Genomic DNA, 15,290 nt, shown 5'->3' on the forward strand with positions numbered 1-15,290 from the left:
AAAAAATAATCACAAGATAACTTATGTTGAAAGTGTTGATCAAATTGACCCATCTGGTTAATACATTTAAGAAAAAAAGCAATGCAGAAGAATTAGATTTGTACACAAGATTCACAGCTCCCTTAATACATATTATTTAGTTTTTTCACTTTATTTTTGTGACTGCAAAATAGGGGATGGATTGCCATTAAATTTTACAATATATTTAATGATTCCTTGGATAATTGAAGGATAAATTTTTTTGTAGTCATGCAGACATGACATAAGATAAAAATTGACACAATATCTGATTGTGTATGATCCATGTATTATAATTACACTTTTGGCCCCTCTTGCGAGAAGTATAAATATACACTCTCCGATCTTTAATATAAGAGTTACTTAACTAATTTGAATATATAAAAAAATTAAATTAATTACTTAATTATAATAAATGTCACGTGCATGCGTAACGATATATCATACATTAGCTTATAAGTTAGGTAAATTAGTTCATGAAAAAAATGATAAATATAAAACAAAAAATAAATTAAGATTTTATATTTAAATCAAATTCAAGTGCTATTAATTGATATCATAATTTTTTTTGTGAAGTTATTTTTGTTAAATGGTAAATTAGTTATTTTTGTGAAGTTAGAGGATTCAAGTGCTATTAATTGATATCATAATTTAAAAAAAAAAAGTGATCTCTCTACATATAGATTACTCCTCTGATCCAATTGACAAAGTACTTTTAGCATATTTCACACAAACTAAGGAAAACCTTAAAATGTATTAACTCTTCATTAAAATATAAAAAAATTTCAACTTTACTCATATTTAATATATGTTGCTTTCAAAAGAGATAACTACCTATACTATAATAAATAAAGGATAAAATAGTATATTCATACTGAAAATTTAATGTTAGGCCATTAGAACGAAGGTCTAGGATTTTGTCCTTGTTAAACAAGAGTAATTGCTTTGCATCTTCATGGCATATCTTTTTTAGGTCACTCCAAATATATCCTTCAAACCAGATCTTGGCAGTGAAATCTGCATCTTCAATATGGAAAGCCCCTACTTTATTTTTTGGATTAGAAGAAAGGAATAAAGCTCAGAGAAGACAATGAAAACTCATGGACATACAGATAAATACTCCTTCTCTTAATACTGCCTCTATCCTCTCTACACTCGTATCTCTTCAAACCCTGTTCTGTCACAATAATGTCATCATTATAAAATATCTCAGTAAGCTCAAATAAACATATCAGTAAGATATTTAAAATATCTTGAGTGGTTCTGGATGAATGATGAGGCGATATGATTGAGAGAGAAGGAAAAAGAAAAAAAGAAAAGAAAAGAAAAAAAGAATAAAGGAGATAGGATATATAATTCTACTTCTTTTATCTTTCTTCATTTTGCTAAGGAAGGGCGACACGCGCGTATGGTCAACACCCAACAAAAGATATAAGAGACTGTCAGATGAAAACTACATTTCCAAATTCCATTCATATGTGTTCATATATGTATTTTTATGTTTCCTTCATATTTCTTTGCCCTTTTTATATCTTACTGTTTACAGAAATAAGGTGTTCATTTTCAACTACTATTTCTGGTCCTAAACGTAAGAACTAGTTGACTAATTTGAATAAATTAAAAAAATTTGTTGAGTTAGTTATTTGTAATAATTAGATGTTATCTTCTTTAAAATATCCTTACTAATTATGTATTAGTTAAAATTACAATTTAATTAGACATTTAACATGTATAACTACTATAATGACTACTTTAAAAAAATAAATAAATGTGAGAAATAAAGTTAATTGGGATTTTATATTTAATATTTAATTAAAAGTCAAATTAACTCTTATATTAAAAAAAAAAATAGTATCACGCAACACAGTTTCGATTTTTTTGGTTAAAATGAAAGTACCAAATCCAGTCCAGCATAAATTGTGCATTAGATTGATCTAATACAGAAAAAGCTTTTAACATTAGCTAAAGGGCTTTTAGCATCAGTTATAGGAGAGATGTGCAGTCAGTAATCAAACGACCTAATTTTATCAGCATTTTACATTGAGAAAAAAAGGTGGTAAAAAGTTACTTTCCACTTCTGTTATACAAGGTAATTGACATAGAAAGTAAAGTTTCCATGCCGATGTAGAAAGTGACTTTTTGAATGCACTTGGATTTATTTTTCAAAATTCTAAATCCTTACAAGATAATGAGGATTTAAATTAGACGCACTAATGTGTTTAACTAAAATTTAAAAAATGCATCTTATACACTTTGAAGTTATATATTAATTTCACAATTAAGCCTAATTAATTTAGCATGAAATATAATTTTTATTAACTTAAAACCTGTGACTTTGATATAAACCTTCTCCAAAGAGCCAAATCAAGGACAACCATTAGTTCTAACAATGACAAGAGGCATTAAACTAGAGCAATGAATGATATACGTGAGTGAAGAAGACATGGTCACAAATTCCATGAGAGGCCAATATACACTAAACTCTGCCGCACCAAGAAAAAATATCAACTCCACCACCATCACACATTTTAACTTTGTTCCATATCCAAAAAGATAAGATTATGGACCTTTCCTCCACGTGGCACTCCCACACTGGTCCATCACGATAAGGCTGTTCTTCACAAACTTTCATTCTCGTGTGGCCATGGTGAGAGTAATGTCATCACCTCCGTTATCCAACGGTCAAGTTTTTACAGATTCAGAGCCCTTCATTTTCAAACCCTTGGATTAGAGACATCCAAAGTTAAGCATTATAAATAGGCAATTCAAGCTCAAGCTTTTTCATCAAAGTACTGAAGTACTAGTATAATAAACTAGCAGCTAAGGAAAAAAGCAGAACGAAATGGCTTCTTCTGTGCTCTCTTCTGCCGCCGTCACCACCATCACTCCCGCCCAGACCAACAAGGTTGGCGCCTTCACCGGCCTCAAGGCAGGCTCCGGCTTACCCGTGAGCAAGAAGACCAACACCGACATTACCTCCATTGCTAGCAATGGTGGAAGAGTAAGCTGCATGCTGGTAAGAGCATATCCCCACAAGAGAAATTGTACACAATACACTTCAAATTGCTTTCATCTGTTATTATAATTGGGGGAAAAAAAGGAAGAAAACTTACACAAAAGTGTCTGTGAAAAAAAAAAAAAAACCAGGTGTGGCCCCCACTTGGCAAGAAGAAGTTTGAGACTCTCTCCTACCTCCCACCTCTCTCCCCTGAATCTTTGTTGAAGGAAGTCGACTACCTTCTGAGGAACGGATGGGTTCCTTGCTTGGAGTTCCAAGTTGACGTAAGTTTTCTCGCATTTCTCTTGTGTTTATTAAGTTTTATGTTGAGATGAGAATAAAGTTGGGGTAAAGAAGAAGACATATGTAGATAAAAAGAAAATTGTGTGGAAATTTGCAGTACCCATTTGTGTACCGTGACAACCACAAGTCACCAGGATACTATGATGGAAGATACTGGACAATGTGGAAGCTGCCCATGTTTGGATGCACAGACCCAACTCAGGTGTTGAAGGAGCTTGAGGAGGCCAAGAAGGAGTACCCCCGGGCTCACGTCAGAATCATTGGATTTGACAGCTTTCGCCAAGTGCAGTGCATCAGCTTCATCGCCTACAGGCCACCACCACAATAAATTCTCTGATCACTTTGTTCTGCAAAAACCCAGTCGGTTATTGTATTGCTGAATTCCCATTTGTTGTTTTTTGTATGGCACTATAAATCATCCTATGCTTTTGGTTTGTGTTTACCGGATTTTCACTGGAAAAGAACATTTGGATGAGATCTTTTATATATATGAATAACCATTTGCTTGCTTAATCACATCCCATTATACATATATGTTTATCCATTATCCTTTTCTGGGTTGAAATCATGGGCATTTTAGATTATCATTGTGAAATTGAACGGCCACCTCGTGCATTCAAGGGTTGAAAAGTAGAACAAGAAAAGGACTAGGTGGAAAACAGCCAAGTAGACAAATTTTACTGAGCTCAAAGATCTAAAGACACAAAGTCCTCCTCATATGTATATATTGTTGATTGGTTTTATATCTATCTACACATCTATATATATAACATAAATCATAAGAAGCCGCGTAATTTATAAATATAAACAATGTGCCTTTGTAAAAACTAGCCTACATTATAGTTATAGTTATATACGTGATATTGTTAGGAATCTGTGATGGAAAAAACAAGCTTTCTCAGGATCAGCCTAATGCCCATAGCTTTGGGAATGTAATTCATTTTCTGTTTCTCAAAGAAATGAAGGAATTTAGAAGTAAATCAGAATCAATTAGCCCCAACATCTGAGCATGTTTATGAAATCTTACCCTACGTACAGTCCGAATATTCTACAAGAAGCAGTACTTTTGTTCTATGTTTGAACTTGGAATCATCAAAACTGACAAAACAGGGCCAGTTTGGCATGCTGAAACTGAAAATGCAGGGATCGAAATGAAAATGAATCCAGAATTTAGCATGTTTGGTTTGAATTAGGCTTCCATATGAAATTGAATTCTATCAAAATGAGCGGAATTGGATTCCAATGAGATGGGTTCCACAGAAGTAACAAAATTCCCATTTCAAAACTACACAACCTCTTTCGATAACCCTGACCCCTCACTTACATTTTTGACGGCATCGACCTCCGACCTCAAAATCCATCGGCTTCGCCAGCAAAGAGATTGGAGAACGAGGATTGTATGATGGTGATAGGGTCTGATGATGACAATGGATGAGAGAACCAAAGACGATTTTCGAGGCAGCGAACCATTCTTGATCTCATGGTCTTCGTGAGATCAAGCTGAAAACTCGCTTGGATTTGATGCGTTTTTTTCTGTAGAATCTAATTATAATATGCTTTTTGGAGCTATGGATTTACCTGCAAATTTGCAATACACGAGTTCGAATGGGTATCTAGATTCAGACAAAGTCTTGATTTTGAAAGTGAGTGAATCAACAAAGCTCACTTCTTCTTCGTCGCTGTCGCCTTCACCACCTGCGACGGCTTCTCCTCTGCCCCGGGCGATTTTCTTGTTCGTCAACCTCACTTATGACTAACCCAGCATTTCTCAATCTCAAGCCCTTTTTTTCCCAGAAAAACTGTATCGGTCTACCAGTACTGTACCGTATTAAAAAAGATAAATTTAATAGAAATAAAATTAAAAAAGTCATTAATTACCCTATAAATGAAAATTTTCTCTTATGAAGGACTTACGCATAGGATTAAGGTGGGTGGCGCATAGATTTGAATTTGCGCCGTTGATGCTTGAGTGTTTGGCCGCATGGCCGAGCAGATAGTGGCTCAATTCATCTGTCTTTTTTTTCTTCCCAATTTCTTGTGAATAGGGGTATTTTGGTATTTTAACTTAAATATATACTACCTCCGGATAATTTTATTTGGTCCTAATTATAAGACCCCAATCCATTTTGTCTCTCATATTTATGCATTTTTTTTCAAGATAATCCTTCTAATAATGATAGTTCTAGCCAATATACTTAATTAGCAAGGATATTTTAGGAATGACAACACTTATTTATTACAAATAACTAACTTAACTTGCTTTTTTAATCTCCTTAAATAAGTCAACTGGGTCTTATAATTAGGACCGGAGGTAGTATTATGAATAAAATTTATTCAATAATTCCATGTTTAAAAAATTCATTTCTGTTCGTAGGGGAAGAAAATTTAAATCACCACCTTTGGTGGCCTGTATATGCCCTTAGGAGTCGCACTAGCAATGAACTCAAAGTTGCAAATCTCATACCGCATATTCCCTTTAATTGCAATCATCAGGAATGGAGCTCCCCTTCAATTGCTAACTCTATTATAAAAACTAATGATAATCATAGGAAATGTCTCCAATCTTCTGTTTCATTTCATGGCGCTCAAGATTCATTTTGAAATTTTTTATGGTGACTCTCACTTTCTTATAAGCAACTCATTCTAATATGAAAGTTCTTACATAACTTTCTGATCTCCCAACTGGTAATCTTTTTGGATGTAATACTAAAGAATTCATGGATCTCATATTTTTGCTTTGCCTGTATATTCATGCTGTATGGTTTGGATGCTTTTCAATTATAACTTTTCAAACTTACCTCAAAGCTACCTTCATATATCACCCTTATCAATGGCATAAGGGAAATATTGCTCTGCATGAGGGGAAAATAGGGCACTTCAAGCTGTCATTTGGAAAATTCTGAGCTCAATATCTTTTTCATTTTTAGCCTCTCACTGTAGTAAGGACACTATAGTTGTTTTTCTGCATTTGGCGTTCCTCTCTTGTCAACCATCGATTTATGCAGCTGGTCTAAAATTTTATCTAAAAGGAAACCAAAAAAAAGCAGACTTCTTGCCTTGTCATAATATGCTTTGATGGATCTCCTCTCCTGAAATTTGTTTGCACAAGGAAGTTTGCTAATCCTGCAGTGCAACAAAACTACAAAAAGAAAACTACAACGAACTAATTAATCTATAGAATTAATGCAAAACGGGAAAAGCTTTGGAGACAAGCTTATGAGGAGCTCCAAGCTAGTTCAGAAACAAGAAATACGTAAATCCTCAACCTGAGGAGGAAATTTGAATATGATGATGAATAATGTTGAAATATCAGATCAAAGGTAGCAGAAAAAAATATTGGTTAGTCTTTCTGAAGATTTTAAAGCTTAAACAATCTGCCACAAGCAACTTGCCAAAGCTTATTGATAAGTATCATGACACAGATTAGGAACGCAAGTCAGAAAAACAAATACATAGAAATGTCCTTTGTTGCCAGCAACGTACGCAAAGTTCATAATATTTCTCATGTGAGAAGTCTAGTTAAGATAAAGCACTGTCCATAGAACTTCTTATCCAATGAACAAAAATTCAGAAGCTTTGTTGATGGATAGTGGTTGTACGGTTCACATGACATTTGACTTCAGCCTATTCAAGAAAACCGAAAAGTCAAACATCTTAAGGGTTCAAACGAGGAAATGGAAACAACTTGATTGAAAAGGCAAAAGGACCATCTTTATTAACACAAGGAAGGTACACAACTTAGCCTATCAGTAGGATGATGGATTTTCAAATGGTCAATCACAAAGTAACTGGAATGCTGCTACTTAATCACACAGACCTCGGTGGTCCTACAGAAGTCTTGCCAGTAGGAGGATGCTAGTAATTTGCACGCTTCATTTATAATTGACCAAGGATATATTGGGTTCATGTCTCAAAATACAATCCTTTAGTCCTCAATGGTCTTTTTCCCTTCAAAATTCCAATTCATATGAGAAGATAAGAAGGAAAAGGATGTTGCATTGTCCTCTTGTAATGTTGAAGAACAAATAACTGAGGTTCTTGCAGAAGGCCATACCTAAGATCAGATTTAACAGCTAAGAGAAAAGGCCAAGGGTTTCCTCTAGCTGGGTTTTGTTCTGGACAAGGCTTCTTACAATGCATGAAGATGTTGAACAAAGTATGGTTTCTGTCATAACCTTATCTAAAGTAGTGTTTTTGCTCTGATTAGGTTGTCAACAGTGCGGGGAAAACCTTGTTTAAAGGAGTTCAGTGAGGAAAGTTGGTGACTTACAGAATCTAAAATCCATTTTTGTGAGACTAATTTACTGCAGAGAAGCTAATGTTGTCTGTATATTCCATTCCAGTGTTCCTCGCATAGAAACAAAAATAATCTACTCTCACATAGCAGCCCAAGGTCCAGTTTTTTTGTCCTTTTACTTTCTTCTTCTGTTTCTTGTGTTAGATAAAGAGTAAGTATTGAAGAAGTAAGTTTTGAATGTTTAAAGTAACATGTAAACATCTCTTCATTAAATTATCGGATTCTCTTCATTTAAGAGAGAAAAATGACTTGTTTTAAATGGCCTTCCTTTGTCCAATTTATTTCTATTTAACAGATTTGGGTAGATATATCAATTGGATGGCCAAAATTTGTTCAAATTGAACATAATCTTCCAGTTTCAAAGAGGACATTCGGCAGGAAAGACCAAACTAGCTAACAAGGGATATGGTGCATTTCTAATCAGAGGCTGCTTTATGGGCAAAGCTATATTGGTTTTGGTTGAATAATAAGCTCACGGAGTTCAGTAAAAGATGGTATGAATGGCTTGGAGAATGGATAGAGAGACTGTGAAGCTGGTTGACAGATATTTTCTGCAGAATCATGCCATCCAGTTTCACATGGTTGAACTTTCACTAAGTTCCATACCTGAAAATCACTCAAATCTTGTTTTATCTTTTACAAGAAAAAGCACTGCTTTCATTGAATGACTTCAAATTCTGCCGAGAAAAATGAGAGAGGAAAAAATCATTACAACAAGACAAAGCTACAGCTCAGCAGAAACAAAATGAAAAACATTCTCTCTTGAAGAAAACAGCTTCTCATCTAGTGAACGTCCACTGCGAAGCTATTTTCTTTTTCCATGTTCACATTTTTGCTTCTTCAATTTGCAGATTACTGAGATTTCTCAGTTAATTCCTTATGTTTGAGCCGGCACCCCATGTACTTTGATGTTTACAATGAGTTAGGAACTTGTACTGCACTAAAATTTCGTGAAAGGGATAGCTGCAACTTGCTACTGTGTCATTAATCCAAGCAAAATCTGGTTAGCACGTATTGGAAAGAAAGGATGAAAGATAAATGAAAACATCTTCAAATATCTGACAAGAGATGAGAGACTGTCAGATAAAATGGTTCTTTATTTACCTGTCAACTGCAGAAAAGCCAAAGCTTGGTTAATGATCACTGTTACTATCAAAGTTTACCGCAAAAAAATGACGGAGGGTTTAACTTCACTGAAACCTTACCATATTTCTTGAGAAGGGATGGTCACAAATTGGCTGAGGAACGAAAAAGTATCAAACTTCACCACCATCACACGTTTACTCTGTCCTTTGGAAAGGGATAAGATTAGGGAGCTTCGTCCACGTGGCATGCCATAGTGGTGCCTAACGATAAGGCTAACATTCAGAAAACTTCCACTCTCGTGTGGTCATAATGCGAGTAATGTCATCTTCTCCGCCATCCAACCGTTAATTTTTTGCAAATCAAGAGCCTCCCGTTTTCAAGCCATAGGATTGGAAATACAGAAATCAAGCCATTATATAACAGGCTCAAGCTGAAGCTTTTCCATCTCTCACTCTGTGTAATAGAGTACTAATATAGTAACTAGTAGCAAGGAAAAAGGAGAAGGAAATGGCTTCCTCTGTGCTCTCTTCCGCCGCCGTCACCACCATCACTCCCGCCCAGACCAACAAGGTCGGCGCCTTCACCGGCCTCAAGGCAGGCTCCGGCTTACCCGTGAGCAAGAAGACCAACACCGACATCACCTCCATTGCTAGCAATGGTGGAAGAGTAAGCTGCATGCTGGTAAGAGCATATCCCCACAAGAGAAATTGACACAATACACTTCAAATTGCTTTCATCTGTTATTATAATTGGGGGGAAAAAGGGAAGAAAACTTACACAAAAGTGTCTGTGAAAAAAAAAAAAAAACCAGGTGTGGCCCCCACTTGGCAAGAAGAAGTTTGAGACTCTCTCCTACCTCCCACCTCTCTCCGCTGAATCTTTGTTGAAGGAAGTCGACTACCTTCTGAGGAACGGATGGGTTCCTTGCTTGGAGTTCCAAGTTGACGTAAGTTTTCTCGCATTTCTCTTGTGTTTATTAAGTTTTATGTTGAGATGAGAATAAAGTTGGGGTAAAGAAGAAGACATATGTAGATAAAAAGAAAATTGTGTGGAAATTTGCAGTACCCATTTGTGTACCGTGACAACCACAAGTCACCAGGATACTATGATGGAAGATACTGGACAATGTGGAAGCTGCCCATGTTTGGATGCACAGACCCAACTCAGGTGTTGAAGGAGCTTGAGGAGGCCAAGAAGGAGTACCCCCGGGCTCACGTCAGAATCATTGGATTTGACAGCTTTCGCCAAGTGCAGTGCATCAGCTTCATCGCCTACAGGCCACCACCACAATAAATTCCCTGACTTGGTCTCTGAAACCAATTATATCATCCTTCTACTTTTGTTGGATTCTGTCTATTTGAATTGTACTTAATCATTGTAACAACGTTTTCCCCTTCCTGTTCTTGTTTTCTTTTTCGTGGTGTTATCATGTCATCCTATGTCTTTGTATCATGTATTTCGGATTTCCTGTTGAAATGAAAGTACGAGACCTAATGAATAAGTATTTTCTCTCTTCCCCATTTGCTTCAGAATCCACATTGTTCATGGATTCATGATTTTTTTTGTCTTTGGATTATAAGAGGTAATTGAATAACTATCCCATTAGGCCTAAAGCCTTTGGCTGGATTCATAATTGAATGTTGCCAAAAGTCTAAGCTTATGGTGTCCAAGTTCTGTAATGTTCTTCATGGTATAAGATGTGTGGAAACATCATCACCGTCGCAGGTTTAACTCTTTCTCTGTTTAAAATCACCAACAAGTTTCATAACTAAGAGTTAAGATGATGTTTGTTAATTAAAACTTGTGAAGCCCAAGCAAAAATTACTTCTTGCCTTGGTCCTCCAGAACAAGAAGAAAATCAGAAACAAAATGCATGAGAATATGAATACGCTGCTCTTAACTTTCTAGTCTCCAGCTAGAAAGATTCTGAACAATCTGATATACCTGCCAAGTTTTTTCTTTACTTGCTCAATGCACTTTTAAATGAAGAACACAACACTTGAGAATATGAATGTGCTGAACTTAACTTTCTAGACTCCCGCTAGGAAGATCCTGAACAATCTGGCATACTTGGAAAGCTTTTCTTTACTTGTTCAATGCCCTTTTGGATGTTCGCTATTAAAAAATTAGCATCTAGAGAGTATCACAATTGAACATCATTTTGTTATAGAATCATGCCTTTTGAAAGAATATTAAACAGTTAGAAACTGACACTATTTGATAGGTTCTAAATCCTGTTGCAAAAGATCACAAAATCAAGGTCAAAGTATCAAACAAGCCCTTTTTGGAATCCTGTGCCATATCTTCATATGCTTTCTATGGTCATTTAGAATAGTTCATAAAATCATAAGCATGATTGTTCTTCTCAAAGGGCACCCTCAAGACCAGACAGATCAGAGTTGAATGTAGTATAATCTATCATGAAATTATCAGAATCACCCATTATTGATCAGAGTGTTATCTTGTTTTTCTGAACATGTTTCTAATTGGTAGTCACAGATTACTGGTTGATGAATCATTAATGATCCTGATAAATGGATGTGACTTGTTGTAAATGGACAATTTTTTGTGGAAAGTAAAGCTAGAAGCCAAACCAACATTGCATTTAATTTCAATGGCTTTGAGTTTTCATCAAGGCTTGTAATTTGAACCCTATTGAAAGATACATCTGTGGACAAGGCTGTGATAGGATAAAGAAACCGATAAGAAGCTTCTCTTCCCTCAGCACCAAATACCTCCAGAGTGCATTTAGCAACTTGAAACTTGTAGGGTCCATTTCAAAGGTGGCAAAAAGATAAAGAAAAAAAAAGAAACAAAAAAGCCAGAGGAGTCTGATTCAAGAAAGGCTTCAAAGGAAACACCCATTTGTTATTTATAACTTTTCTCTGATACGAGACTATTTTCTTTAATTTCGTTCTATTTTTTTTTTTACTATTTGGAGAATTATAATAAATAGAGCACAAAAACTTTTGAAAATAAAACCCTCTCTCATGTATAATCAGACACATTTTGAATTATATTTGGACAGTTCAAATTCTGTCATATCGTAGTGTCTATATCAATGTTCCATCCTTCCAAAATTACACGTTATAATTATAGAGGAAATTATATGAATTATCAAAATTTCGTTGAAATCATAAAATTTCTTTTTTTTTAGTATTTTCATAATTTATGTAGACACTTTCGACAGATAAAGGTGATCTACACGCAAACTTCCTTAAAAAAAAAAAACAAAAGTATACAGACTTCCCTGAATATTACTACAATTACACAAAACTTATTTAACTTTGGAAAATATGTTATGTATATTTTGAAAATAAATAATGGATGTATAATTGCAATAATAATTAAAAGATATGATTACCAATCGTGTATGTGTGGGTACTTTACACTATAATATATCCGCTTCTATCCTAGATATGGGAGTTGGTTAGTAGTTTTACTGTAGTTATAAATATAAATGTAAATCTATTTTGTTGCTTAAATTTATAATTTTTTCAAACTATTTATATTGAATATATGTGTTATTAACAGGTTTTCATCAAGGGTTAGTTTCAACACAAATGATTAATAGAGTATTTTAGAAAAATGAAAGCACATTTTTAACAAACAACTAATGTGACCAGGGTGAACAACATTCCGTCCCGCATTAAATATAGGAGGTAGATAAATAATTTACAAAAAATTAAAAAAATTAGTTAAATTAATTAGTTTGTAAAAAAAAGTGTGTTGGTTTTCCTAGATAACTCTTTTTAATCATTTGCATTTAAAACTATTTCTTTAAAATGGTTAATCAATATAGAGGGCTTAGAAAAATAATTATAAATTTTGTAAGCTAAGTGAATTAAAGTTTTATATTCATAATCAAAACAAACTTCTATACTAACTCTTGTATTTAGTATCAGAATTAAAGGAATATAATATAATATAATTAGAATTTTCTTTTGTTGGAAAAGTAATGAGATATGGAGTTTAGAATATGAGGTATTGAGAGGATAAGTGACATATCAAGTAGTTTGTGGTGTAGCTTGAGTCATCATGAAGTCATTTTTCATAATCTCCATGTTACCAAAAAGGAAGAGATGATCAATGGTCATTGTCATCACCATGCTACTTGAGGTTGAGGAATGGGGTTAGGTGATGTTATTTGTTTGGTTGTTTCTCTTTTGTTCCATTCTGAGAATTGTAGATTCTTCACACACACACACTTCCTTCCTCTACCTTTCAATCCTTCATTTGTTTCCATTGCCACTACCAACCATCCTTTTCTATGGACAAAACCTTACATCATAGCAATTAGATCTTGAGTTACAAATGAAAGTCACATTATTCATAGACTTGTGAATATTTGCAGTTTTTAATAGCTAACATGTAATTATTTTCTTACTGTATACATCTCTCTCTTTTCTTTACATGATTAGACAGAAATTTCATTTTAGAACATTTATAATTTATAATTATGCATTATAAAAGTGGTATAATATTCATTGAGGACTTGTGTTATAATGCCCCCTCTCACTTGGGAAAAAATGTAGATATGATAAATTTTGAAATGGTGAATGTTAATTTTCCAATGGATTCGGATTTGACATGGTTCATAAAATAAAATTCTTGAGAATTTTAGTGGACATGCTTGCCTTTGCATTAAGTAAGTCATGACTAATGAAATTAGTGCATGTTTGTTCATTCTTTTAATTTGGGGTTGGAAAAGCAATTAGAATCAACCCATACCCATTTTGCTTGCCATATTTGGTTTGGGCTGAAACAGCTATATAGGCCCAAATAGAATGCAAGGATGTCAAGAAGAAAATGAGACCAAGAAAAAAACAATGGGGGAGGAGATTGTTTCATACTGACAAAAAAACTAATATTTACTGTTAAAATAGTAATATTAATCATTAATATTTTTAATTCTGGGGGACATCACTACTACAATTTTAAACCTTTCAAGTAACTCTGTGCCTCCCAAAAAACTTCTACTTGCTCAGCATTTCGGAGTGAAAATTTTTGAGCTAAATTTGCATCTTGACCCAAAAAATAATCATAATTCCCCCAAACCCCAACAACAATTAATTCAATTCAATTATGATTCACATTTTAATTTGGTTTATACCTTTCAAAGTTTTATTCCATAGACTTTATTATTTCCTTTTACCTATTTTAATTTTATCCGAGACTACAGTTTTTGCACTGAAACGACTGGTATAAATTCTCACATCCCCCGTCTTCATCGTTCAGGAAATTATTGAAGTACATTTGTCCCAAACTTCCTTATTCCTCTTGGAAATATCAGAAGCGTTTTTCTTAAAAGTATACTACTCTGTCCCTTATTATAAGATGCTTTTAACTAAATTACGTGGTTTTAAAAAAATTAAAATTAATTAAAAGCAATTAATATGTAGCAAATGTAGTTTTTTTTCCAAATACACCTCTATATATAAATTAGTAGATATGAGAGAGTAATAGTAAGATAAATGAAGAAAGAGAATGTATTAAACGTACTAAACCGGAGGTAAAATATGTAATAATGTATTAAATATTCAGACAAACTTAAAAAAGATCTTATAGAAAAGGACAAACATATTTAAAAATTAAATCTTATAATAAGAAATGGAGGGATTATCATTCAATTATAGGTGTGATTAAATACTCGAAGTAAATTTTTCATGCATCCACAGCTAAATTTCTACAACAGTGTGGTGTCACTGTTGCATTACCATAACCTATTTCAGAGTATGTGAGATCTTCATAATTTCCTTCAAACTTTTTTTTTTTTTGGGAATTAAATAGGCAAACATTGACTGCCTGAATCTTGAGGTTACAAGTGGGATCAGACTCACGACTTCCCATTATAGGGAAGTGCTACCTCCAATACTTAATATAAGAGCCTGTTTGACTTTTATTTTAGTTCGAAATATAAGACCTCAATCCACTTTATCTTTCATATTTATTTATTTATTTTCAAGATAGTCCTTATAACAATAGTAGTTTTAGTTAAGACACTTGATTAGTAAGGATATTTTAGAAAAGACTTTATATATTTATTATAAATAACTAATTAAACTAGTTTTGTTAATCTATTCAAATTAATCAACTAACTTTTATATTAAAGACTAAAGATAATACTCCTCCGGTCCTAATTATAAGACCCAATTGACTTATTTGAGGAGATTAAGGAAGTAAGTTAAGTTGGTTATTTATAATAAATAAGTGTTGTAATTCCTAAAATATCCTTGCTAATTAAGTATATTGGCTAAAACTATCATTATTAGAAGGATTATCTTGGAAAAAAATGCATAAATATAAGAGACAAAATGGATTGGGTCTTATAATTAGGACCAAATAAAAAGTCAAATTGGGTCTTATAATAAGGACCGGAGGAGTACTAATTAACACCGCTAGACCACAAACTTTTGGCTTCCTTTAAACTGTTTTAAGCACTCTTTTAATCTCTTGGACTTTTTTCTGGTGTTGCAGCTTCATTCTTCTTCAATTCATCTGGAGATGGGTTTCCAGATGTTAACCATAGAGTAGTGTGCAGTGCTGCCAAAAATTAACATCATCATTGTTGTAAAGAGTGCTTTCGTA

The 15,290-nt window shown here is 33.8% G+C and overlaps 2 protein-coding genes and 2 long non-coding RNA genes across 5 annotated transcripts; 2 read left to right on the forward strand and 2 right to left on the reverse strand.

Annotated features, from left to right (window-relative positions):
- Positions 1–2,805: 2,805 nt before the first annotated feature.
- Positions 2,806–10,220, forward strand: LOC114739289 (ribulose bisphosphate carboxylase small chain, chloroplastic-like). Of its 2 annotated transcripts, XM_028927342.1 has the most exons (4): positions 2,838–3,034; positions 3,166–3,300; positions 3,417–3,647; positions 9,996–10,220. In XM_028927342.1, the coding sequence occupies exons 1-3, from the start codon at positions 2,861–2,863 to the stop codon at positions 3,645–3,647; spliced, it is 540 nt and encodes a 179-aa protein (XP_028783175.1). In that variant the 5' UTR covers positions 2,838–2,860; the 3' UTR covers positions 9,996–10,220. The 2 variants fall into 2 exon arrangements, with proteins under 2 accessions (XP_028783176.1, XP_028783175.1); XM_028927343.1 differs by lacking the exon at positions 9,996–10,220 and having other exon boundaries at positions 2,806–3,034; positions 3,166–3,298; positions 3,422–3,528.
- LOC114739291 (uncharacterized) lies at positions 3,714–5,075 on the reverse strand. The gene is made up of 2 exons (XR_003739594.1): positions 4,644–5,075; positions 3,714–4,450 (listed from the first exon to the last, which is right to left on the reverse strand). It is a non-coding gene; the product is annotated as an uncharacterized LOC114739291 (long non-coding RNA).
- LOC114739292 (uncharacterized) lies at positions 8,164–8,953 on the reverse strand. Its single transcript, XR_003739595.1, has 2 exons — positions 8,721–8,953; positions 8,164–8,592 (listed from the first exon to the last, which is right to left on the reverse strand). It is a non-coding gene; the product is annotated as an uncharacterized LOC114739292 (long non-coding RNA).
- LOC114739288 (ribulose bisphosphate carboxylase small chain, chloroplastic) lies at positions 9,057–10,214 on the forward strand. Its single transcript, XM_028927341.1, has 3 exons — positions 9,057–9,383; positions 9,514–9,648; positions 9,765–10,214. The coding sequence occupies exons 1-3, from the start codon at positions 9,210–9,212 to the stop codon at positions 9,993–9,995; spliced, it is 540 nt and encodes a 179-aa protein (XP_028783174.1). The 5' UTR covers positions 9,057–9,209; the 3' UTR covers positions 9,996–10,214.
- Positions 10,221–15,290: the final 5,070 nt, after the last annotated feature.

Source organism: Neltuma alba, unplaced genomic scaffold, assembly GCF_004799145.2.
Source record: "Neltuma alba isolate B1F8T4 unplaced genomic scaffold, ASM479914v2 tig00013863_pilon, whole genome shotgun sequence".
Taxonomy (NCBI): Eukaryota; Viridiplantae; Streptophyta; class Magnoliopsida; order Fabales; family Fabaceae; genus Neltuma; species Neltuma alba.

Excerpts from the sequence above, each read along its gene's own strand:
- LOC114739288 (XM_028927341.1), top strand. The coding sequence starts at position 9,210 with ATGGCTTCCTCTGTGCTCTCTTCCGCCGCCGTCACCACCATCACTCCC. Across the intron at positions 9,384-9,513 it reads GAAGAGTAAGCTGCATGCTG|GTGTGGCCCCCACTTGGCAA; the intron begins GTAAGAGCATAT and ends AAAAAAAACCAG. Across the intron at positions 9,649-9,764 it reads GCTTGGAGTTCCAAGTTGAC|TACCCATTTGTGTACCGTGA; the intron begins GTAAGTTTTCTC and ends GGAAATTTGCAG.
- LOC114739289 (XM_028927342.1), top strand. The coding sequence starts at position 2,861 with ATGGCTTCTTCTGTGCTCTCTTCTGCCGCCGTCACCACCATCACTCCC. Across the intron at positions 3,035-3,165 it reads GAAGAGTAAGCTGCATGCTG|GTGTGGCCCCCACTTGGCAA; the intron begins GTAAGAGCATAT and ends AAAAAAAACCAG. Across the intron at positions 3,301-3,416 it reads GCTTGGAGTTCCAAGTTGAC|TACCCATTTGTGTACCGTGA; the intron begins GTAAGTTTTCTC and ends GGAAATTTGCAG.